Source organism: Oncorhynchus masou, chromosome 2 (genome assembly GCF_036934945.1).
Source record: "Oncorhynchus masou masou isolate Uvic2021 chromosome 2, UVic_Omas_1.1, whole genome shotgun sequence".
Taxonomy (NCBI): Eukaryota; Metazoa; Chordata; class Actinopteri; order Salmoniformes; family Salmonidae; genus Oncorhynchus; species Oncorhynchus masou.
Window position 1 is genome coordinate 28,543,115 of NC_088213.1, and position 27,154 is coordinate 28,570,268.

A 27,154-nucleotide genomic window follows, 5' to 3' on the forward strand; every position below is an offset into this window, starting at 1 on the left:
GCCAGATCTCACTGCGTTGCCTCGCACATATTTTGCAATATAATGTCTGGAACCTGCTCGAGACATGCCTAAGCGACGCAATGGGACAAGGCGACGAGAACGATCGTATTGTGATTAACGTGGGAGGTATCAGACACCAAACCTACCGTAGCACCCTTCGTACATTACCGGGCACCCGGTTAGCTTGGCTCGCCGAGCCCGATGCCCACAGTCACTTTGACTACGATCCCAAGATTGAGGAATTTTTCTTTGACCGGCACCCGGGGGTGTTTGCCCACATCCTCAATTACTATAGGACCGGAAAGTTGCACTGCCCTGCAGATGTTTGCGGCCCGTTGTACGAGGAGGAGTTGGCATTTTGGGGTATCGATGAGACTGACGTGGAACCATGTTGTTGGATGACTTATCGGCAACATCGAGAGGCCGAGGAGGCATTGGATAGTTTTGGGGGTGGTCCCCCCGAGAATTCAGAGGAGGATGGGGATGAGGAAACGCTGGGAATGATCAATAGGTTGGCTCTTGATGGACCAGATGCCAAATCTGGGGGGCATTGGCGACGTTGGCAGCGGTTGCTTTGGGCACTCTTCGAGGATCCCTATTCATCTAAATATGCAAGGGTAAGTAAGAGTTGGAATCAGTCATCTTGAGTCAATAAAAATTTAGATAGGCCTACTAATGGCCTGAAAAAAACTATGCTTTACAATCTCTCGCTCTCCATGCCCGCGCGCTCGTGCATGTGTGTGTGTGTGTGGGCTCGTGAAAATTAATTGGGATTTTAAGCTTAAAGTTGAAATCTGAAGTTGGCACATACATTTTTAGACTTTTCAATTAATGACATATACACATTGATTATTGAATAATATAACTTACAAATTCCTGATTAGCTTAGTTCAACTGTTGTAGCCCATCAGAACCCAAAATATAAGCTTGTTTTACTTAATTGTTAAACAAGTCAGTTGTAAACAAACACTGTATTGCCTCTAAAATATTGATATCACGAATGGTCAAAACTTGCATCCATTGCCCTGTCTGTGAATTTGAAAGTGGTTACATTTCTCCAGCCCCATCTCTCAGCTGTTTACCAGAACGGTGGTGGGGTAAATGTTTTGTTATTGTTTGAACAACAGATTTCCCCTTTAATGGGTCCATCTTCGCACACAAAAGTGATGATGCACTGCGCTCACTCTCTGAGATGTGCATTCTGGGCGTCTTGTCGCATTGATCGACTGCCTCCTGTCCTGTAGTTTAGCTGTGCAACATGCAACCACCCTGCTTTCGGTCCTGATGAGGTCTTATGAATTACCTCACAAGGACTAGATCAAATAACACTTAAAATGAGAGTTTAATTGTTTATATGCCCTCACCGTTTTTAATGAGGACCAGGATGTGTGGGGGAGTTAACAAGACATGCACTTCGCTCTTTCCTAGGCTGGAACAGAATGGAGATCAAGAAGATTAATATTTGTGATGGTCAATCGTTACATTGCCTGTTTGGAGCTGTCCATGTTCTGTAGGCTTGTAGCTGTATTTAGAACCTAATTATTAGCTTTGCCTGACCTTTCTGTCTCTTCTCCTTGAAAATGAACTTAGCTTTAAACAACAACACCTATCACACCTGGTATTCCCATTCCCAATTCATTTTAGTTTCACTTGAAAACAATTCAAAAATAGTCTCTTACTGACCCAATAGGATCCTGGCCCACTGACCTGAGACAGCTGTAAGGCGATGCAGGGATCAGAACTCTATCCTCCCCTAGCTCAGCACAGGATACAACATGTTAGAGTATAACATCTTCAGAATCTATATAATCAATCAACTGGTCAATCAATCAATATGCATTATGCAGCATATATGTTATGTTTTGGTTAGTTATTGTTCCCCTTGCTGTTCCTCAGAGACTGAGCAGTTTGCAAATTACGTAAGTGCAAGCAATAGCCTCTGCTTTGGCTCTGTCAATTTCCATAAATCCTTAGATCAATGTGCATAAGTGCATCTGCTTACTCGTTTAGACTGGAGCATACTGGCTTGACTCCATCTTTTGCACCTCTCATTTCTCCTGAGGGGCAGTGATTACAATAGTGCAGGGTTGAGTAACAGTATAGTCTACCCTCTCTCTTCCACAAGCTATAAGTCTATTGTCTACACTCTGGTTCTCTCATATAGCCTCCTTCCCATTTTCTCACTCTCTTTACCTGTTTCTCATTCTCAGTCTTTCATTGTGACAGTAAATCGTTGAGTTACTATGAATGACCATGTACTGGTGCCTTAGCAACTGGCGATCACTTGAACCATAGAGACCATGCAGTGTACACAGACACACCATAGGGCCTTCACAGATCATTTTGAGAGCAAAACGTGAAGCTACATTTGTAGGATCTTAATTTGATTGCTTATGTTGCTGCGAATGCACCGCAGGAAATGCAGTTGAGCTTTGTGATTTACATAAATTCACTGAAAACCCACACTAACACACGGTTACATTAACAGTATGGCACTTTTCATGTAGCCTAAATTTGGTCATCTATTAGCCTCACAGCCGATCAAGCAACATTATGGAGTAAATGTTTAAATCTTGTTGCAGCAAGATTATTTTGCTGTGACAATCCTTCTGTACTAATCAATTATGTGAAATGAACTAGCCAGGGAGTCGATTAGTTGTTATTAAATCCTTATTAGGCCCAGTTTTGGTCAGCAGGGGCAAACGTAACACTGATCTCAGAGGAAAAACATGTTGACCGTCTGTCCTTATCTTCTGCTCCAGTAACGTTGGTTTCCTCCTATGTAAATAATAGTTATAGAAGGAAGAAAGGAAAGAATCACATTTTTATATACCCTTTGTTGGTGCTGGGTGACAAGGAGGACCTCATTATCACCTTTCTTAATAAACACCCAACCTCACCTGGGTGACAAGTAGGACCTCATTATCACCTTTCTTAATAAAGTCCCAATCTCACCTGGGTGACAAGGAGGGCCTCATTATCACCTTTCTTAATAAACACCCAACCTCACCTCTGCCATCTCATACACCCTCCTGCCCTGCTGGCGGACATGCTGCGCTTCCACTCTATATCCCACTCGAAATGCAGAATTAATACCTAGGTATTACATGTTGATTAATGCAGTGGTGATGTAAGTAAATGCAGTCACATACAGTACCTGTGTATGTGAAGCAGGTGTAGCTTGTATACCTGATGTCTGTGTAGTGGTACTCATGTTGCTTTCAGACATGGCTCACATACTCCCAGTGAGCACTACAGTGCCTTGCGAAAGTATTCGGCCCCCTTGAACTTTGCGACCTTTTGCCACATTTCAGGCTTCAAACATAAAGATATAAAACTGTATTTTTTGGTGAAGAATTAACAACAAGTGGGACACAATCATGAAGTGGAACGACATTTATTGGATATTTCAAACTTTTTTAACAAATCAAAAACTGAAAAATTGGGTGTGCAAAATTATTCAGCCCCCTTAAGTTAATACTTTGTAGCTCCACCTTTTGCTGCGATTACAGCTGTAAGTCGCTTGGGTTATGTCTCTATCAGTTTTGCACATCGAGAGACTGACATTTCTTCCCATTCCTCCTTGCAAAACAGCTCGAGCTCAGTGAGGTTGGATGGAGAGCATTTGTGAACAGCAGTTTTCAGATCTTTCCACAGATTCTCGATTGGATTCAGGTCTGGACTTTGACTTGGCCATTCTAACACCTGGATATGTTTATTTTTTAACCATTCCATTGTAGATTTTGCTTTATGTTTTGGATCATTGTCTTGTTGGAAGACAAATCTCCGTCCCAGTCTCAGGTCTTTTGCAGACTCCATCAGGTTTTCTTCCAGAATGGTCCTGTATTTGGCTCCATCCATCTTCCCATCAATTTTAACCATCTTCCCTGTCCCTGCTGAAGAAAAGCAGGCCCAAACCATGATGCTGCCACCACCATGTTTGACAGTAGGTATAAGGTGTGTTCAGGGTGATGAGCTGTGTTGCTTTTACGCCAAACATAACATTTTGCATTGTTGCCAAAAAGTTCAATTTTGGTTTCATCTGACCAGAGCACCTTCTTCCACATGTTTGGTGTGTCTCCCAGGTGGCTTGTGGCAAACTTTCAACAACACTTTTTATGGATATCTTTAAGAAATGTCTTTCTTCTTGCCACTCTTCCATAAAGGCCAGATTTGTGCAATATATGACTGATTGTTGTCCTATGGACAGAGTCTCCCACCTCAGCTGTAGATCTCTGCAGTTCATCCAGAGTGATCATGGGCCTCCTGGCTGCATCTCTGATCAGTATTCTCCTTGTATGAGCTGAAAGTTTAGAGGGACGGCCAGGTCTTGGTAGATTTGCAGTGGTCTGATACTCCTTCCATTTCAATATTATCGCTTGCACAGTGCTCCTTGGGATGTTTAAAGCTTGGGAAATCTTTTTGTAGCCAAATCCGGCTTTAAACTTCTTCACAACAGTATCTCAGACCTGCCTTGTGTGTTCCTTGTTCTTCATGATGCTCTCTGCGCTTTTCACAGACCTCTGAGTCTATCACAGTGCAGGTGCATTTATACGGAGACTTGATTACACACAGGTGGATTGTATTTATCATCATTAGTCATTTAGGTCAACATTGGATCATTCAGAGATCCTCACTGAACTTCTGGAGAGAGTTTCCTGCACTGGAAGTAAAGGGGCTGAATAATTTTGCACGCCCAATTTTTCAGTTTTTGATTTGTTAAAAAAGTTTGAAATATCCAATAAATGTCATTCCACTTCATGATTGTGTCCCACTTGTTGTTAATTCTTCACCAAAAAATACAGTTTTATATCTTTATGTTTGAAGCCTGAAATGTGGCAAAAGGTCGCAAAGTTCAAGGGGGCCGAATACTTTCGCAAGGCACTTTATATGAATTTTTTATTTAACTAGTCAAGTCAGTTAAGAACAAATTCTTATTTACAGTGACAACCTAGGAACAGTGGGTTAACTGCCTTGTTCAGAACGACAGATGTTTACCATGTCAGCTTGGGGATTCAATCTAGCAACCTTTTGGTTACTGGCCCAACGCTCTAACCACTTGGCTACCTGCCGCCCCATTAAATTGACCTGCCTTTAGTTTGGAATGCAATCTAAGGGAACTTAGACTGACCATAATTCAGACACGTGGTTACAACTACTAGTCTTCCTACTTATGAAAGGGGTCATTGAGGCATCTTGTGCCCTTGGACTGTTGATGACTTGGCCCTTACTGCCTGGATTTGCAAGAGGGCAAGTCGTTAGATTAGTTTATTGATCAATCTAATTGCTGGTCATGTAAGGATGTAAATAAGTACTGAAGTAAAATGTGTTTAAATGGTGAGGATGATGAGAAATTACTTTGTGCAGCTGGGAGAGAAGGAAGTGCATGACTGAATGCAGTTTGGTGGGGTTTTGGGACAGGTAGGGTAGACGTGGGTTTGTTTAGGTTAGAAGTGGAAGAGGGAGCTGCTGGATGGGAATGGGTGGGAGGTTTCTTTTCACTCAGCCATGGCTGTGGGTTGTAATGTTTCACTCCACGTCACATAAGAAACACAGCAGTGAGTTTATGTGGAAGGAGAGCTTTGAAATCAATGTCATGCTTTTAAAGTGGACGTGTCAGCTTTAACGTGAGGAGCCTACTGACCATACAGACACCCTGCCAGCTACCACGACCTTCAGCTATCTGGGAGGAAACTGCTCTTGAGTTTAGAAGGAGATCCACTCTACTTAAAATGAGTGAGAAAAGTGCACCTACATGGAAAGTAGCTATACGTCTACGTAACCACACTAGAGAGACAGTGTGGCTGGGACGGCAGCTTCTAACCAACACAGAGTGAGTAACAGATCCATGCTGAACTGAACATAGCAAGACTGGTTGCTCCTTTGGGGGGCTGGAGCGATTAGCAGAAGCAGAGTTGGGCACAGACCCTGGTAATTAATGGAGAGAGAGAGGGAGGCATCCTATTACACTAAAGACAGGCTGCATGGCTAACCTTGCCACACTTTAACAGGAAGTCATCTAGATTTTAAGGAGATCCACACGGAGACCGACTCGTCTGGAGGGCTGGGGCCTAGATAGATGGACATATTGTTTTATCAAACAACACCAGCTCTTAGTCTATCATGTGGCATACTGTAGTACATTGAGGTTCACATGTGTAACTGTATGAACACACATCATGCACATGTAGGGGAGCATGTGCATGATACACATCGACACAGTCCAACTCCAATAGGGAAATGCACAAACCAATCAAAAGCTGGTCACTGAGATATCTAACGCAGCTCTTGCTCCCAAAAGAAGTGGAGCAGGACACCCCTTAAAAAGCAGTGGGGTTTGTCCCTGCGCTCCTGTATAATTAATATCCCATGCAGAGAGGAATGAGGCACCCAGCTAAAAGCACTCAAACAGGGGCAAATATAGAATACAAGCCTCTCACGCCACCATTACACTGCCAAACAGAGAGGAAAGTTAGACTCACTTGTTCTGCCTTCATCTATAAGATAACACTGGCTTCAACAACCTTTACTCTGAACATAGACCCAACAGTCATCTGACAAAATCTAAACACCAAAACGATTTGATCTTCATGACCTGCAAAACCACAAGATGTTCTGTCTTTCCAGTTTCGGCCTGAATGGTCTGGCATGGTGAGGGAGTGTTTATTCAGTTTATTCATCACTTTTGTCCATTAGCTATACATGCTGGCATAGCCATTACCTCAGCCAGACCACACCATCTGACATGAGGGTGTCACTCAGATTTATCCCACTGAAGATATAACCCATATAAGACAGTTTTTTTAAATGTTGAGCCCTCCCTGTTGACATACTTGCTCTACCAGTTTTCATAGAAAACACTAATGTTTGGCTCTCAAATATCACTATGATTATTGAATGAAATACATGTCTTTCAATTGCTTAGTCGCTAAAACTACAGTGATTTAGCTAAGTTTTGATTGAGATTGTTTTTCATTTGAATGTTAAGTGTTAACTGAATGTGTTTCTTGCTCTGTGCTAATTGGTGGACCAGACATGGACAGAGATATTAGGGACAGCAGGCAGGGTGATTATTATGGACGTGAATGTGACTAGAGGCTTTTCAACGGATCGTCATGTTTTTATCTGACATTAGGCTTATTATATCAGAATTCCCTCCGATTCATCTGATGTTTATTCACATATGTATTTATATTAAGTTTGTGTATGACTTACAAAAATATGATTTAGTATGACAAATATGAAATAACCAAGTTAGCCACACAGGACTCTGTACAGCAGGATGCAACTACCACAACACTATCACAGGGCATATTTGTGGACAATAACATACACCTACTGTATGTAGTCACTTGCTATTGGTATGTGTGGCCAAGGTGATTCCTGATGGATATAGGCCTGTCTGCTCCACTGGCTTCCAGTCAAAGCTCATATACACTAGAAGACCATGGTACTTGCCTACAGAGCAGCAAGAGGAACTGCCCTTCCCTACCTTCAGGCTATGTTGAAACCCTACACCACAACCCGAGCCCTCCGTTCTGCCACCTCAGGTCTCTTGGCCCTCCTACCCCTACGGGAGGACAGCTCCCGCTCATCTCAGTCCAAGCGCTTCTCTGTCCTGGAACACCAATGGTGTAACCAGCTTCCCCCTGAAGCTAGGACAGCAGAGTCCCTGCCCATCTTCCAAAAACATCTAAAAACCTACTTCTTCAAAGAGTATTTGAAATAATCCCACATTACCCCCCCCCTCACCTCGCCCCATTTAAAAAATAAAAAAGTATTTTGTGATCTAACTCTTGCACTTGATTTTCCCCTCTTACTAGCTCTGACTTTGCTGTTAGCTACTTCATTGTGGAATAATCTACTTACTCTGACTATCTTAAGATGAATGCACTAACTGTAAGTCGCTCTGGATAAGAGCTTCTGCAAAAGGACTAAAATGTAAGTGTTTTGTGTGAGTGGTGTGGGCAGCAGTGATGATGAGGAATGGCACACTGGCACTGAGCACGGGGACCACTGACACACATGGCCTAGGCAAATGTTTTGTGTGTCTGTTGCTGGAGGAGTCCATTATCAGAGAGAGCAGGCATTAAACCCAGGCCATGGGATAGCATGATGATGCACTGACCACGGTTTCCTTAAAATGCTCACTTATTGCTATCCAACCACTTCAGCCAAGTGTCTGAGTCCTTCAGTATCTCATAATTTACTAGGGTGTTTATCTGCCTACATATATTGTCAAGCATGTTATAGTATGTTATGCCTCTGTGCTTGAGTCTCAGTAATCATAAGGGCTCTTGAACTAAGTTAGTATACATAATTCAAGAATCATTCTCTATCATTTCTGTCCTCTCATCAAAATAGAGGCTTTCATAGTCGATGTGAGTAATTTACCCAAGGTAAGGCATTGGAGCAGTTGGAACAGAGCCACATTATGTGTTGGCACTATCAAGTCACGTTATTTGAAGTGTTTTAGAAAACTTAGAGCCAAAACTAGTTCATAGACGGTTTTAGTAAAGGCTTTGCCTTTGATATTTGAATATGGCTGGCTTGAAGAAGATATAGTCAAGATGTGCAATTTCTCATTCTTCTTCTTCCTATAGTTTCAGATGACCCGATCTGTTGCGGTTTGTGTATGAATGGATTTGTATAGTTCATTATAGTGCTGTAAATGCTACATATGCATTCTCTCTTTTCGATGTGCACAGTAATAGAGTAAATCAGTTAAGTGGGAACGCCTGTTTCATAGCAATAACCTTTTCATGTTTTATCTCCCATCAGAGACTGCAGCAGGTGAGTGGAACAGGGAGGGAGGTGGTGGTGGAGCTCTGAGCTAACTCAGCATTCTGAGGCATCATACAGCTTCAGCAGCACATGTTCAATCTCGACGGTCTCGACTGTCTCTACTGGCACTCTCAGATCATACTCTGACAGGGTAATCTAATTACAACCTAAAACTAAAAACAGCCAGCAAGCATTTCAACCTTGGATGCATACCATGGTTACCAATGGCTGTTTTTATTTATTTTTTATTTTACCTTTATTTAACCAGGCAAGTCAGTTAAGAACACATTCTTATTTTCAATGACGGCCTGGGAACAGTGGGTTAACTGCCTGCTCTAACCACTAGGCTACCCTGCCGCCCCTGTGCTGTTACTGTGCTAACAAATGTCTTCCAAACAAATGCTCAATCAATCAGTTCAATATGACTTCCATTTTACAGTATAAAGGATCTGGTGTAGGCTATTTGTTGATTTGTTGGAGTGAAAATCAATATAGTCGTTTTTACATTTGCATAACCTTGTAACTATATGTGTATGTTATATGAATTTTGTTTCTGGACTTGACTGTCTGTATAGCATTAATTTCATTCAATGGCGATATAATATCATTTTTTTATCAATGAAAGCCACTTATGATATTAGCCGCTGATTAAAATGTTTTTATTACCTTTATTGTAGTTAACAGGGAGTCATGCTGAGACCAAAGTCTTTTTCACAGATGAGTCCTGAATACACATCAATACACATCAAACACATCAATATTCACATCAATATTCACATTGATATTCACATCGATATAGCAAACGCAAAACACATACAGGATGATACGGAAGGGGCTGAGCCAGCTGTGAATGAGGCCTTAGCTGTTTATGTTGTCGGTAGTTACATTGGAATGTCTCTATTTATTGACACGGCTTTTAAACTGTCAGTCAAGGCCCTTCTAGAACTGCAAGGGAGTTCACACAAAGGCTAAGCATCTCATGTACTAAAACGTAGGTGGACAATTATTAGGCAAGGCCTGTAACTTGATCCCTACACGGTAAAAATAATGCATGTTGTTTTTAAGGTAATTTACTGGGAGCCAGTTACCTGTAAGTTACTGAAGGAAACAGTATGTTACATACAGTATACTATGTTACAGGAGTTGTTTTAACCCCACGGAGACAGTCCTTGATTCACAGAAAACAACACTATCCACCCTCATCGTGTGAAAAGGTCCCCAGGGTTCTAATTTAACATATTATTTCAGACACTCTTATCCAGAATGCCTTACAGTAGTGAGTGCATTCAGTTTCATATTTTTTCATACTGTTCCCCCGTGGGAATCAAACCCACAACCCTGGCATTGGGAGTGCCATGCTCTACCAACTGAGCCACACAGCACCTCAAATACTTTCTCTCTTCTCTCTCATGCAGATTCATGCCTAATAACATTTAGGAACAAACTCAAACAAACACACTTTACATGAAACAAATACACTATATATACAAAAGTATTTATCTAAAATTACACATACTGCATGTAATACACACTCATAAACAGGCAATGCAAAGACGTTGTCACAAACGCATACAGTAAGCCCAGAGAAAGGCAGATGGATGGAGGGAAAGTTACATAATCGAACGTGACATGCTTTCATCTCTAGGAGGCATGAGTCTAAAAGAGAGAGTGTGGGAGGGGTTGTAGGAGAGAAGGGTCTGGTTGCAGTTTTATTTTGTTTAGCATTGACTCAATGCTGTCTCCTACACTTGCAATGGCACTGTGACTGAAACATCTACAGACATTGGATCTTAATTTGAGGCAGTTTGCTACAGCAGGAAAATAATCTTACAGCTATAGGAAATCTGAATTAATATGTGGATTATAACTAATGGACATTTTTTGTAGGGGTTGATACATTTTTCATGAGGGCAAATCAAGTCTGAAATGGCAAACTTTAGAAGCCTTTTAATACTCAAAAACACTACAAGTTTGCATTTCAGCAACAGAAAAAGTGATCAAATTAAGATCCTACATCTGTAACTTACTTCAAACATTTCCTAATTAAGCATTTGATATACTTGACATGTGCACGCATTCTGTGGCACACTCTACTTTGCAGCCTTTTAACTTAATTACATTGTGTATTCACTATCTCAATGCATCCGCTCAAACAAACGACATGCTTGCGATGTTGTTGTGTATTGTTAGATATTACTGCACTGTTGGAGCTAGGAACACAAGCATTCTGCTACACCTGCAAGAACATCTGCTAAATATGTATATGCGACCAATGCAATTTGCAGAGTAGAACCCACAGCAAAATCCAAATATCTCCAAATATTTTGTGCTCAATATCATTGACTTAATTCCATATTGAACGTTAATATCCATGCAGTATTTTGCTCAGTGGTTGTGTCCTTAAACTAGCAGGTACAGCACACTCAGACTTACATACAGTATTTATTATGGTCACATTTCTATCTTTATTCATCTCTGTCCATTAAGCTTCTTATTTAGTGTTGTTGTTGTTAATTCAGTTCCATGTAGCAGAATCTTGGTAGTGAAGCTGCTGGGTGTTTATTTCCCAATGGTATGGCTCCTATAGTGTGTGATGTGTTCTGACAGAAAGGCCTGCTGGTTGGTTTCCTTGGAGGAAGGTTATATTCTCAGTTATAAACTCAGCATTGTCTTTGGCTCCCTCCCACTGAAGGGTGAGGCCTTGCCAGCCTAGACACAAAGGGAAAAGAACCACCCTCTCAAATAGAGCTGATAAGTGCAGTGCAAGTGCTTGCTTGCTCTGGTCAGTCTGCAGTATAGACATTATGTTTGGGTCGGCATCAGTTCTGTGCATGGATTGTACTGTATGAGTGGGATTGTAGGTAGGTAGTCCTGTGTGTAGGCGGTTCCTTCACCTGTAATTCAAACAGAACAATGGCTCATGATCAGCACTTCTCAAACATATTTGCTCCAAACCGGAATAATACAGTTAAAGGATCTTCATTTGATCCCCCTGTTGCAGGAGAGCTTTCCCTCAATAAAGGGCATTTAAAACTTGTAGTGTAATTGAGGTTTAAAGAAGGTTTCTGAAGGTTGTCATTTCCACTTTGAAATTTCAGACTTGATTTTCCATTACGTAAAAAGTGTTTTAACCCCTACAAAAATAGCCATTAATTATAATCCACATAATAGTTCAAATTTCCTGTTGCTGAAGGATTATCTTCCTGCTGTAGCAAATTAGCTCAAATTAAGATCATACATCTGTACGTTATGTCTTTTGGGTTATTTTCACTTGCCTATTACAGTGGTGGAAATTTGACTTCCCAATTGTTCATTCAAATTACTTCCTGGCTTTCTGTAACACTGATTTATCATAACTCAACAAGCTAATCACACATCTATTACGGAAACACCCCCACACCCAAACCATGACAACATACAGTAATTCACTTGAGTGTGTTATAATGCACTTTGCCTCTCATTTATAGTTAGACACTCACTCATTTGTTTTCTGTAAATGGTTGTTGATACATGTTCTGTTGAGAACAGCAGATCAAATACATCACAATCTGCCTTGGATGATGTTTACACACACAGCCATGCATGATAACAAGCACATGCTTTCACACATATGCTCAGACACATTCATGCATGCACACACATTGCTTGTGCTGCAGGTCAGAGGTAAGAACAAGGAAGGGTGGCTCTCATGTTGGCTTAATGTATTATAATATGAGATTAGCAGTTTGTCACAAGATAAAACCTTTAGAGAATGCATTTAGGATACAAATGACGCACATGCCATGATACCACTTTGTCTAGAATTTCCTCAATGATGTGGTGATCGTTTCCCGTATCTACTGTATATTACAGTACTGTTTCTCTCTTCAGTACCAACAGTCTGTAGGCATTCATGGAATAAAGATAAAGAAAAGGTTTGTGGACATTTTTCAAAGATGTTGCTGTTTCATTCCCTTTCGCTGGAGAGTTCAATTAGTCTCATGGAATTTGTGTTAACGGCTTAAGTTCCTTCATTAGTGAACAATATGATACCTTTCCAATGTTCCAGGTTTTACTCTAACAGCTGCATATCATACATTATTAATAACGATGTTGCTGTATTGATACGGATAGTTCACCGTGTTGAAGAAAATGTTGGATGTTCTGAGAGCAATGTCACATAGACTTAGATGTTGGAAATTCGGCACAGGAAGTTGACAGCAGTTAGAATTGATTCTCAGTCCAATGACAGGTCTCCGTAATTGAGCCCATGCAGGGATGCTGCTAATTTGTTTTCACACCAGTGAAAGAATGGAAGCAAGTCTGTCACCTTTGCTGGGCTTGTGAGAGAAAATGTTGTGGTGACAAGGACAGTAACACTCTCTTCTCTTCCTTCTGGCCTTACCACAACCTGTCTTCCTTTCAGAAACCCAACCAGAAGGTTATTTTTATGTGGAGGACAGGACAGATGGAAACAGTGTGAAAACAAAGTAATTGAATTTCATTTACACTTGTGGGTTGTTATTGTGGTTGTTGTTGCTGCAGTGATTGTTATGGTTATTGTTATTTTTTTATTTAGAAAAAAATATCTCAGCTTTATTTAACCATGTAGGCCAGTTGAGAACAAGTTCTCATTTACAACTGCGACCTGTCCAAGATAAAGCAAAGCAGTGTGACAAAAACAACAACACAGAGTTACACATGGGATAAACAGTCAATAACACAATAGAGTCAATAACACAAGTACAGTCAATAACACAATAGAAAAATCTATACACAGTGTGTGCAAATGGAGTAAGGAGGTAAGGCAATAAATAGGCCATAGTAGCAAAGTAATTACAATTAAGCAAATAAACACTGAAGTGATAGATGTGCAGATAAAGATGTGCAAGTAGAAATACTGGTGTGCAAAAGAACAAAAAGTAAATAAAAACAATATGGGGATGATGGGTGGGCTATTTACAGATGTACAGCTGCAGCGATCGGTAAGCTGCTCAGATAGCTGATGCTTAAAGTTATTGAGGGAGATATAAGTCTCCAACTTCAGCGATTTTTGCAATTCGTTCCAGTCATTGGCAGCAGAGAACTGGAAGGAAAGGCGGCCAAAGTGGGTGTTGGCATTGGGGATCACCAGTGAGATATACCTGCTGGAGCGCGTGCAACGGGTGGGTGTTGTTATGGTGACCAGTGAGCTGAGATAAGGCGGAGCTTTACCTAGCAAAGACTTATAGATGACGTGGAGCCAGTGGGTCTGGCAACGAATATGTAGCGAGGGCCAGCCGATGAGAGCATACAGGTCGCAGTGGTGGATGGTATATGGGGCTTCGATGACAAAACGGATGGCACTGTGATAAACTGCGTCCAGTTTGCTGAGTAGAGTGTTGGAGGCTATTTTGTAAATGACATCGCCGAAGTCGAGGATTGGTAGGATAGTCAGTTTTACGAGGGTATGTTTGGCAGCGTGACTGAAGGATACTTTGTGTAATGGGTGCGTGCTGGTGGCAAGGAAGTCAAGCGTAGGAGAGTGAACTTGGTATAAACGGAGCAGTTTAATAAATGCAAAAAACCTCAGACAACCAATATACACAAAAATAATATATACAGGTACAAATCCCCAGTTGTGCAACAGAGGGCTCTGGGTGAGAATGGTGCCGGCTCACCTGGGGTGACGCCAGAGTGCCCTGCCTGCTGCCTCAATTTTTAGAGGAACCAACCCGGCACTGACCGGAAGTGTGTACTCTGCGGCCACAGATGGTGCATGAGCGGGAACCCCCTCCGGTCTCCCTGCGCGCCTCCCCTCCCGGCTCCATGGGTATCGGAGAGGGGGTGCGAGCGGATGGAACCACCAGACCCTGATCTGAACATCCGCGAGTAGGCAGCAGGTTGTTCAGCCGGGTGGACAAGTCCACCAGCTGGTCAAACGTGAGGGTGGTGTCTCTGCAGGCCAGCTCCCGACGGATGTCCTCGGGCAGACAAGGCCCTGTTGTTCCATCCCACACCGGCAGCCAGGGTCCTAAACTCCAGTGCAAACTCCTGGGCGCTCCTCGTCTCCTGCCTCAGATGGTAGAGGCATTCACTGCCCGGAAGACTGCCCGGAAACGGCGGGTGAATTCCTCAAACTGGTCCAACGCTGCATCTCCCTCTCTCCACACAGCGTTGGCCCACTCCAGGGCTTTCCCGGTGAGGCACCCTCTCACGGCCAGATGGAGCCGGGTGGACTGTGGCCAGGTATAGCTCCAGTTGAAGTAGGAACCCCCGGCAGCCCGCAGCCTCTCCGTCGTACTCCTGGGGCAGGGATAGATGAATCCCACTGGACTCAGGTGGAAAAGGGGCGCTCAGGGGAGACCCCGGTTGTGCTGGTGGAGGCACTGGAGGAACTCCCTGTCTCTTCCAGCGGTCCATTTTCTGGACAACGCGGTCCATGGCGATACCAAGACGGTGCAGTATTGCTGCATGCTCCTGGATGCACTCCTCCACCTCTATGGCCGGGGTACCTTGTTCTGCTGACTCCATAAATGGGTTGGTGATTCTGTAATGGGTGTGTGCTGGTGGCAGAGTAGTCAGGCACAGGAGAGTGAACTTGGTATAAACGGAGCAGTTTAATAAATGCTAAAAAAACCTCTGAAAACCAATATATACAAAAATAATATAAACGGGTACAGAACCCGACACACACCAGAACACGACTTGCACAAAACATACAACAAACAATCTCCAACAAAGACATGAGGGGAAACAGAGGGTTAAATACACAACATGTAATTGATGGGATTGAAACCAGGTGTGATGGAAGACAAGACAAAACCAATGCAAAATTAAAAATGGATCAGTGATGGCTAGAAGGTCGGTGACGTCGACCGCCGAACACCGCCCGAACAAGGAGAGGGACCAACTTCGGTGGAAGTCGTGACACTTTGTTGCAAAATACGAAGCCGATTCTAGATTTAATTTTGGATTTGAGATGCTTAACATGAGTCTGGAAGATAGATGGGGGGCAATCAATTCACATATTCACATATGGTATCCAAGGCACAGCTGGGGGCTGAGGGGGGTCTATAACAGGTGGCAACAGTGAGAGACTTATTATTAAAATTAGAAGCTCGAACTGTTTGGGCATAGACCAGGAAAGTATGACAGAACTTTGCAGGCTATCTCTGCAGTAGATTGTAACTCCTCCCGCTTTGGCAGTTCTATCTTGTTGTTGTTGTTATTGTTATAATGTTCTATCTTGTTATTGTTGTTGCTGCTGTGGTTGTTGTTGTCATTGTCTAGTGTGTGCTGCATGTGTGTCAGAGAATAAGAGTGAGAGTGTGAATGAATGTGTGTTTTTAAGAAAGAAATCGCAGTGGGGTTTTTGTCTTTCAGACGTCACTCTCTCTGTCTTGTGTGCCGTCATCTCCAGGCATCTGCTGCCTCAGGCGGGTGGAGGTGGCATATCTAATATACCCCTTTATCGGTTTCAATAGTACACATTGCAGTAGAGCCTGCAGCTTGCAAAACCTTCAACAACAATAGACCGTATCAGAGTGAATCGCTCTAGCACAGTTTCTTTAAATGTAATGAATTTCTCTCAATTTAATGAGTCAGTCAGACTTCTGTATTATCTTTTCTGTCTCTGATTCTGTATCTGATTGTATCAGTAGGACACAAGGTACATTCACTACCCTGAGTGAAACCTACTGGAAAAAGGCACTGCATAGGGTTCCGTGTAAAGTGTTAACTGGGATAGGTTTTTTGTGCCTTTTTCCATTATACAAGCCTCTCAACAGTCAATGGAGGTTAACTAGACCACTTCATTTCTCAACACCCTGAGAGGTTGTTGTTGTTATTGTAAGTATCGGGGTTGTACTATACCGTAAATTCTTGTTTGGAGTTGAAAAGATCAATTTGATTTACATTTTATATTGACATTGCTTTGGCTCAGTTTGGTCAAGGATGGTCAAGGATGTTGGAAGTTGTGGACCATGCACAAAAATAACTGTGATGCACCCATCTTAGAAAAATAACCTAATTGTCATTTTCATCTTCTATAATGTAATCACTAAGCCCTTCATGTCCAGGTAGGACCCTGGCTCTATCACTACTGTAGTGTGGTTGTAGTGTATGTGCCTGGCCGTGCCTGCCTCCTCTCAGACCTGGACCTGTTTAAATATATTTTAAGCAAAACAATTTCTTAACATAGTGTATGAATTGGATTCATAACATATCACACGAATTGGATGATGTTGTACACAATTGGATGATAGTACACAGTAGTACACAAAAAACTGGGACCTGTTTTGGCTCATGAGCACCACTTTCAAAACCACTGGCTGAAATTATACAAAAGTTCTGGAGCATCGCTTTAATATTCCAGTGGTGTTAAGTGGAGTTATGCAACCCCATCAGCCTCTTCTGACAACAGCAGTACTGCTGTCAGCCCTAATCCATGGGCAGCAGTGTATATCTGCCTATACATTAGGTACTATGCATTAAAGCACCATTCAAAATTAATGGGGTGGCATCGTTCACATGTTATCGTTTGGGCCAGATGCCCTCCCGGAAAAAATACCTTAAGTGCTGGCGCAAAAGCTGACCCAGAAACAAGCTTTCCCCTGTACAGTACATAACGTCCCCCTCTGTCCCTCCCCTCCTCCGTGTAGGCTCCAACAGTATTAGCAACTCTCTTACCGGAGCACCACAGTTTAGGTGTACGCCCTTTCAAGTGACACACAGTTAAGAGTACTGACCTAGATTTGTGTTGTAGAACTGAAGAGAGCTGTGGGGGTGTTTTAGTGCTCTGTTCCTTCACGTTTGTATTCTAAGCTCTAAGCTACTTATAATCTCTCCCTCTCTCTTTCCCTCTCCCTCCTTCTCTCCCTCCCGCTCATCTCTCCCCTGCAGTGGATAGCCTTTGCCTCCCTGTTCTTCATCCTGGTTTCCATCACCACCTTCTGCCTGGAGACACACGAGGCCTTCAACCCCATCATCAACCGGACAGAAATTGACCCGCTGGACAACAGCACGCGGGTCTACCAGGAGACTGAGACCGTGGTTTTCCTCACCTATATTGAGGGGGTCTGTGTGCTGTGGTTTACATTTGAGTTTATAATGCGAGTGACGTTCTGTCCGAGCAAGCTGGAGTTTTTCCGTAACACCCTCAACATCATCGACTTTATTGCCATCATGCCCTTCTACCTGGAGGTGGGGCTGAGTGGGCTCTCTTCCAAGGCGGCTAAGGATGTACTGGGTTTCCTACGTGTGGTACGCTTTGTCCGGATCCTCCGGATCTTTAAGCTGACTAGGCACTTTGTGGGACTGCGTGTCCTGGGTCATACACTCCGAGCCAGCACCAATGAGTTCCTGCTCCTCATCATCTTCCTCGCCCTGGGTGTGCTCATCTTCGCCACTATGATCTACTATGCTGAAAGGATTGGTGCCAAGCCCAATGACCCCCGAGCCAGCGAGCACACTCACTTTAAGAACATTCCTATTGGATTCTGGTGGGCGGTGGTGACCATGACAACCCTTGGCTATGGAGACATGTACCCTCAGACATGGTCTGGCATGCTGGTGGGAGCGCTGTGTGCTCTGGCTGGTGTGCTGACTATCGCCATGCCAGTGCCTGTTATTGTCAATAACTTTGGGATGTATTACTCCCTGGCGATGGCTAAGCAGAAGTTACCAAAGAAAAAGAACAAGCATATCCCCCGCGCCCCACTTCTGGGCTCCCCCAATTACTGTAAGTCGGAGGTAACCTCACCTCACCACAGCACACAAGACGACACATGGCCCCTGGCCCCACAAGAACCACCAGAAGAGATCTTAGAAATAAACAGAGCAGGTAGGAAAACTTTCTGCCGAATGTCCATCTGAATCTCCCCATTACCTGACTGAACTCCCCTGCCTTCACACCTCCTCCTCCTCCTTATCCTCCTCTCTCCACCTCCTCCTCCTCTCTCCACCTCCTCCTCCTTCTGCTAACTCACCAGTCACAAAAACAGCCATTCTCCACACCAGGAGCCATTGAATATGGAAAGCCCCTACATGGCAGTATGTTGACCAGTGACCACTCCACTCATACACATATGTCATCAACTCCACTGCCCACTCGCCAAACATTATCAACTCATACCACACCAAACCAAACCTCTTACCACACCAAACCAAACCTCTTACCACACCAGACCAAACCTCATACCACACCAGACCAAACCTCATACCATACCACACCACACCAGACCAAACCTCATACCACACCAAACCAAACCTCATACCACACCAGACCAAACCTCATACCAAACCAGACCAAACCTCATACCATACCAGACAAAACCTAATACCACACCAGACCAAACCTCATACCACACCAGACCAAACATTATACCACACCAGACCAAACCTTATACCACACCAGACCAAACCTCATACCACACCAGACCAAACCTCATACCACACCAGACCAAACCTTATACCTTACCATACCATACTACACCAGACCAAACCTCATACCACACCAGACCAATCTCCCTCTCAACTACCTTTTTATCTATATCCTGACCAGTTTAATGCAGTGATGAAAACACCAAAGGTAACACAGGGGCACATACATTAGCCATCCATCCTGACAGCAGATGTTAAATAGCATATTTCATCCACTCAGATGGAAAATACATTACAATTTATGAATCACACATAAGACTATTAAAACCATACATTTATTATATTTCCTAGTTAACTTATCTGTGTGTGTGCTATCTCAGGAAAAATACTGCAGGGCTATGAAACAAGTTTAAAGCCTGCAGACATATTGTTCATTTGGCTGATTGCCAAATGTATTTGTATGATGTATAGGCCAGGTAGGCCAAGTTTTAGAACACCTACTCATTCAAGGGTTTGTCTTTATCTTTACTATTAAATAACACATATGGAATCATGTAGTAACCCAAAAAGTTTAAACAAATCAAAAATATATTTTATATTTGAGATTCTTCAAATAGCCACACTTTGCCTTGATGACAGATTTGCACTCTCTTGGCATTCTCTCAACCAGCTTTATGGGGTAGTCACCTGGAATGCATTTCAATTAACAGGTGTGCCTTCTTAAAGTTAATTTGTGGAATTTATTTCCTTCTTAATACGTTTGAGCTAATCAGTTGTGTTGTGACACGGTGGGGTGGTATATAGAAGATAGTCCTATTGGTAAAAGACCAAGTCCATATTATAGCAAGAACAGCTCAAATAAGCAAAGAGAAATGACAGTCCATCATTACTTTAAGACACGAAGGTCAGTCAATATGGAACATTTCAAGAACTTTGAAAGTTTCTTCAAGTGCAGTCGCAAAAACCATCAAGCGCTATGATGAAACTGGCTCTCATGAGGACTGCCACCCGGAATGGAAGACCCAGAGTTACCTCTGCTGCAGAGGATGTTCATTAGAGTTACCAGCCTCAGATTGCAGCCCAAATACAGAGTTCACAGAGTTCAAGTAACAGACACTTCTCAGCATCAGCTGTTTTTTATTATATGAATTTTGATTTCACCTTTATTTAACCAGGTAGGATAGTTGAGAACAAGTTCTCATTTACAACTGCGACCTGACCAAGATAAAGCAAAGCATTTCGACACATACAACAACACAGAGTAACACATGGAATAAACAAACATACAGTCAATTATACAGTAGAAAAAGTCTATATACGGTATGTGCAAATGAGGTAGGATAAGGGAGGAAAGGCAATAAATAGGCCATGGTGGCGAAGTAATTACAATATAGCAATTAAACACTGGAATGGTAGATGTGCAGAAGATGAATGTGCAAGTAGAGATACTGGGGTGCAAAGGAGCAAGATGAATAAATAAATACAGTATGGGGATGACGCTATTTACAGATGGGCTGTTTACAGATGGGCTATGTACAGGTGCAGTGATCTGTGAGGTGCTCTGACAGCTGGTGCTTAAAGCTAGTGAGGGAGATATGAGTCTCCAGCTTCATTAATTCTTGCAGTTTGTTCCAGTTATTGGCAGAAGAGAACTGGAAGGAAAGGTGGCCAAAAGAAGAATTGGCTTTGGGGGTGACCAGTGAGATATACCTGCTGGAGCCAGTGCAATGGGTGGGTGCTACTATGGTGACCAGTGAGCTGAGATAAGGCAGGGCTTTACCTAGCAGGGACTTGTAGATAACCTTGGGTTTGGCGATGAGTATGAAGCGAGGGCCAGCCAACGAGAGCGTACAGGTTGCAGTGGTGGGTAGTATATGGGGCTTTGGTGAAAAATGGATGTTACTGTGATAGACTGCATCCAATTTGTTGAGTAGAGTGTTGGAGGCTATTTTGTAAATGACATCGCTGGTCAGTTTTACAAGGTTATGTTTGGCAGCATGATTGAAGGATGCTTTGTTGCTAAATAGGAAGATGTTTCGAGATTTAATTCTGGATTGGAGATGCTTAATGTGAGTCTGGTAGGAGAGTTTACAGTCTAAGCAGACACCTAGGTATTTGTAGTTGTCCACAAGTCAGAACTGTCCAGAGCAGAGATGCTGGACCGGCGGGCAGGTGCAGGCAGCGATCGGTTGAAGAGCATGCATTTAGTTTTACTTGCATTTAAGAGCAGTTGGAGGCCACAGAAGGAAAGATGTATGACATTAAAGCTCGTCTGGAGGTTAGTTAACACAGTGTCCAAAGAAGGGCCAGAGGTATACAGAATGGTGTCGTCTGCATAGAGGTGGATCAGAGAATCACCAACAGCAAGAGCAACATCATTGATGTATTCAGAGAAGAGAGTCGGCCCGAGAATTGAACCCTGTGGCACCCCCATAGAGACTGCCAGAGGTCCGGACAACAGGCCTTCCGATTTGACACACTGAACTCTATCAGAGAGTCCAAATTTTGCAGCTCTTTCAGAACATCAGCTATCTGGATTTGGGCGAAGGAGAAATGGGGGAGGCTTGGGCGAGTTGCTGTGGGAGGTGGAGGGCTGTTGATCGGGGTAGGGGTAGCCAAGTGGAAAGCATGGCCAGCCGTAGAAAAATGTTTCTTGAAATCCTCAATTATTGTGGATTTATCGGTGGTGACAGTGTTTCCTAACCTCAGTGCAGAGGGCAGCTGGGAGGATGTGCTCTTATTCTCCATGGACTTTACAGTGTCCCAGAACTGTTTTGAGTTTGTGCTACAGGATGCAAATTTCTGCTTGAAAAAGCTAGCCTTAGATTTCCTAGCTGCCTGTATATATTGGTTCCTAACTTCCCTGAAAGGTTGCATATCACGGGGACTATTCGATGCTAATGCAGTATGCCACACAATGTTTTTGTGTTGGTCAAGGGCTGTCAGGTCGGGAGTGAACCAAGCGCTATATCTGTTCCTGGTTCTAATTTTTTGGAATGGGGCATGCTTATTTAAGATGGTGAGGAAGGCACTTTTAAAGAACAACCAGGCATCCTCTACTGACGGGATGAGGTCAATATCCTTCCAGGATACCCGGCCCAGGTCGATTAGAAAGGCCTGCTCGCAGAAGTGTTTTAGATCGCTGAGATCTTGGTTGAAAACAGCAGAGGTGTATTTGGAGGGCAAGTTGGTTAGGATGATATCTATGAGGGTGCCCGTGTTTACGGATTTGGGGTTGTACCTGGTGGGTTCATTGATATTTTGTGTGAGATTGAGGGCATCTAGCTTAGATTGTGGGATCGCTGGGGTGGGATCGCATGTCCCAGTTTAGGTCACCTAGCAGCACGAGCTCTGAAGATAGATGAGGGGCAATCAATTCAAATATGGTGTCCAGGGCACAGCTGGGGGCAGAGGGTGGTCTATAGCAAGCGGCAACGGTGAGAGACTTGTTTCTGGAAAGGTGGATTTTTAAAAGTAGAAGCTCAAATTGTTTGGGTACAGACCTGGATAGTAAGACAGAACTCTTCAGGCTATCTCTGCAGTAGATTGCAACACCACCCCCTTTGACAGTTATATCTTGTCGGAAAATGTTATAGTTAGGGATGGAAATTTCAGGGTTCAGAGGAGACTGTTTGAATGAGGCCTTCATAGTTGCATTGCTGTGAAGAAACCACTACTAAAGGACACCAATAAGAAGAATAGACTTGCATGGGCCAAGAAACACAAGCAATGGACATTCGACCATTGGAAATTTGTCCTTTGGTCTGGAATCACTGTCTTTGTGAGACGCGGTGTGGGTGAACGGATGATCTCCGCATGTGTATTTCTGACTGTAAAGCACAGAGGAGGAGGCGTTATGGTGTGTGGGTGCTTTGCTGGTTACTCTGTCTGTGAATTATTTAGAATTCAAGGCACACTTAACCAACATGGCTACCACAGCATTCTGCAATGATACGCCATCCCATCTGGTTTGGGCTTAGTGGGGCTGTCATTTGTTTTTCAACAGGACAATGACCCAACACACCTCCAGGCTGTGTAAGGGCTATTTTACCAAGAAGGAGAGTGAAGGAGTGCTGCATCAGATTTCCTGGCCTCCACAATCCCCCAACCTCAACCAAATTGACAATTTTGGGATGAGTTGGACAACAGAATGAAAGAAAAGCAGCCAACAAGTGCTCAGCATATGTGGGAACTCCTTCAAGACTGTTGGAAAAGCATTCCAGGTGAAGCTGGTTGAGAGAATGCCAAGAGTGTGTAAAGCTGTCATCATGGCAAAGAGTGGCTATTTAAAGAATCTCAAATATAAATATATTTAGATTTGTTTAACACTTTTTTGGTTACTAGATAATTCCATATGTGTTATTTCATAGTTTTGATGTCTTCACTATTATTCTACAGTGTATAAAATAGTACAAATAATGAAAAACCCTTGAATGAGTAGGTGTTCTAAAACTTTTGACCGGTAGTGTTTATACATATATATATATATATATATTATTATTTTTTAACAGCGAATGCCATTATTTCACAACTTGTTAACTAACATTGCACCAGTGATATTGCACTCTAGAAATTATCGCAATAAAAGAGACAGCCTGTTTGCCTGGAGACCTGTGTGTCTAACCTGTGTGTTACACACACACACACACACACACACACACACACACACACACACACACACACACACACACACACACACACACACACACACACACACACACACACACACACACACACACACAAACACAAAAACACTGCACCCCTCGCTCACTGGCTGTACTCCTGTTTGTAATAGAATCTTTTAACTTTATAATGAATGTTTTCCCTGGAGAGTTATGTATCCAAGATGTCCCACTAACAAGGTGTCTCTTCTGATTAGATTCCAACGATACTATTCAGTGATAGTTATTTGTTTGTAACAAACACATTTAGATTACCTTGACCTCTATCTGCACCTTTACTTTGCAGCCTGTCAGATGGCATCTACACACTGAGCCATCAGGGCCTATCATCTGACCTGACTCCCTGCAGAGAGAACAACCAGAGGTGACATAATGACTTGTCTGCTGGAGGAGAGAGGAAAAACTTTAACAAGGGTCACACTTCCTGACTTTGCCTAGTCATATGATACAGGATGTGCATAAATCTCATTACTTCTATGATCTTGACCAATTGGAGTTAGAGTTTCACAAGGCACTGCCATAATGCATATTCTCTGGAGGTGATAAAAACAATGATTGTTTTCACCTTCCCAACATCCTATCTCATTCTTAATGTCTCATTTATTTAAATACCCCCAATCTTTTTTCTGTGCCAATGCATGTTGCCATGACAACAGTGTCCAAGCAACGCACATTGCACAATAGGACTCAGGTTCTGCCACGAACTGCAGCTATTCACTTGCTTCTCCTATTATTCACACTGGGCTTCAAAGCAGAATGATGGAATATGCAGCCAATCTGAAACTCATTTAGCACCCAATCAGAAAACAGTTTGACCAGCTCATCAATGGCTCAATGGCATCAATGGCTCATCAGTGGTAATTTAACAGACAGACATTAGAGCAACACTTTACATTACATGGACATTATTCCAAAGTTACTATAAGGGATACATGTATGTAATAACACATGAATACACACACATTCAGGAACATGCTGAGCATGGGCCCTCAAGATGGGTTGGGTTCAGCTCAGGGGGAAATGAATAATGCATGTTGTGATTCTGGCACATGAGTTGGCATTCTCTATATATGGCCTCCCATGGAGTGAGAACTCTGTCTGAGTCCTCCAGTCTTTGAACATGAGGCATGGGCTGTTTGATTAGGATGAGGAATAGACTAGGATTTCCTATGGAGCTCACTTTCTCTGAATAAGAGAGCTGGGAAAGGTTACATAACTTTTAAAGTGCTGTACTGTACTCCTCATAAAGCTGGTCCCTTGAGCAGCTGACGTGATCGACACACACACACACACACACACACACACACACACACACACACACACACACACACACACACACACACACACACACACACACACACACACACACACACACACACACACACACACACACACACACACAACACAACACAACGTAGCTACTTGCTTATTCATGACATCTATTACTTTGTTGCATACTTGAATATGGTGTGTGCTTATTGTTTAAACAGATGAACACATCCATTTTTAATAATCAATGTCAAAACACACAGACAAACGTTAAGGGACCAGTGGGGAGTTGACCCAGTGAAATGCCATTGGGATGACTATGAGAGTGCAGTTCCAGTCAGCAAGCCATGAAATGGCTGTCATCATTTATTCAGTGAGCTGTTTTTAACCACATGTGCAACACAGACACTTCTGGACCAGGTCCGCTAACTGACATACAGTATCTCGCTGTATATCTCTTCTGTGGTTGTGCAGTGTGGCAACACATTTGAATGAGAAGTGATAAGTATGGTTCTGCGAGAAATGTTGTTCATGCAGTAGAAAGTAGAGAGTAAGATGGCTTCAGGCTGTAGTGATGGCTGACCAAAATGACCAGAATGCATCATGCTTCTTTTGGAAGTGTTGTCCTCCACGATGCCAGTGATGGACAGATCACAGAGATATGGTCATTACTGCTGTGTCATCTTTACTCTCTCTCTCTTTCCCGTAAAGAGGCACCATCTGGACAAATCCTCTGCCACTTCATCACATCAGACATGCACGATTACCAGGCCAACAGCCAATCAATAGAGCCCATGAATTGGATACAGATATCCAAAAGATAAATGAGGGGATGAGAGGGGGATGAAAAAAATACAAAAGTCAACAGTGATAGGGAGAAGGGGAGGAACAGAGAGGGAAAAAGTGAGGGAGTTAAAGAATGGTGTCTATTCATTGAACTATTCTGTTGAAAGTGACTCATCTCCCACTCTCTCTCCCCGTCTTCCTCTCCCTCTATCCCAGAGGGTCTGTGTCACACGTACAATGGCTTTGTGTGGCTGGCTAGGGTCTGTGTGCTGCCTGCTCCGCTGACTAGAGCAGATGGATTACTGTAATGTGTAATGGGGTGAAGCATCAATGCAGCAGAGACACCATTGCTAATATCTGCAAGTGTTACCCACAAATAATGTTTTACTACAGAGGTGACAGTGGTGGTCTGGGCTGTGTGGTTCAGTCTGGAGATGTAATGCTTATAAGGCCCGCGAGGTATGACATGTGAGGCCTGGATGATCAAATGGTAGTGTTTCCTGTTCCATTGTTTTGAGTTGGTCATGTACAGAAGGTAATGGCTTAGAACTCCACTACCTTTATGTACCATACTGAAGATGAAGAATCGTGTGGCACTATGGTTATTTTATTGACCTGTAAATAGTCACTGCTATGTCTGGAAAGGCAGGTGGTACATTTCCAGGACAGGAGCTTGTTAGTTTTGAGAGTGAGGGATTTGGGAAACCAAAGGAAGCAGATATTCTGTGCCAAATTGAGCAGCAAGTCTGAAGAGTTTTTGTTTGTTGAAGCTCCAGTGGATGGGATTTGGGGCAGTTGGGAAAGGTCAATGTTTATTTGACATTTGAAAAAGTTTGATGGTTGTGCTTCAAAGCCATGTTACCTGGTTGATAAAAAAAACAGCCAAGCTTGCACACAAATGGAGGTGCTGACACATCCTCTTCCACACCATTGAGGAATCACCACTAAGTTCTTCTCCCTCTGTTTCAGCTCCACAAGCTGTTTTTCAAGATCCCAAAGTGAACGGGGAAATGTCCAAGGAGTCAGCCAAGAGAGCAGCCAAGGAGTTAACCAAGGAGTCAGCCAAGGAGTCAGCCAAGGAGTCAGCCAAAGACTCAGCAAAAGAGTCAGCCAAGGAGGCAGAAAAAGCAGCGCTGGCCAATGAAGACTGTCCCCACATAGACCAGATCATGTCACCTGACGACGGCCAGATCTTAAGCCCTATTGACCGGTCCGAGCAGCAGCCCTGCTTCCTGCTGGCCATGGGCGGGAGGCCAGGCCACACGGCGGCCAGAGTCAGGAAGGGTACGTAA

The 27,154-nt window shown here is 43.2% G+C and overlaps 1 protein-coding gene and 1 non-coding gene across 2 annotated transcripts; one reads left to right on the forward strand and one right to left on the reverse strand.

Moving 5' to 3' along the window:
• Positions 1-5: 5 nt before the first annotated feature.
• On the forward strand, positions 6-27,154 carry LOC135558285 (potassium voltage-gated channel subfamily C member 1-like). Its single transcript, XM_064992003.1, has 3 exons — positions 6-617; positions 17,647-18,586; positions 26,832-27,154. The coding sequence occupies exons 1-3, from the start codon at positions 81-83 to the stop codon at positions 27,152-27,154; spliced, it is 1,800 nt and encodes a 599-aa protein (XP_064848075.1). The 5' UTR covers positions 6-80.
• trnag-ccc (transfer RNA glycine (anticodon CCC)) lies at positions 10,093-10,162 on the reverse strand. The gene has a single exon. It is a non-coding gene; the product is annotated as a tRNA-Gly (tRNA).

Coding starts and splice junctions, on each gene's coding strand:
- LOC135558285 (XM_064992003.1), top strand. CDS start 81: ATGGGACAAGGCGACGAGAACGATCGTATTGTGATTAACGTGGGAGGT. Junction 618..17,646: donor ATTCATCTAAATATGCAAGG/GTAAGTAAGAGT, acceptor TCTCCCCTGCAG/TGGATAGCCTTTGCCTCCCT. Junction 18,587..26,831: donor CTTAGAAATAAACAGAGCAG/GTAGGAAAACTT, acceptor CCTCTGTTTCAG/CTCCACAAGCTGTTTTTCAA.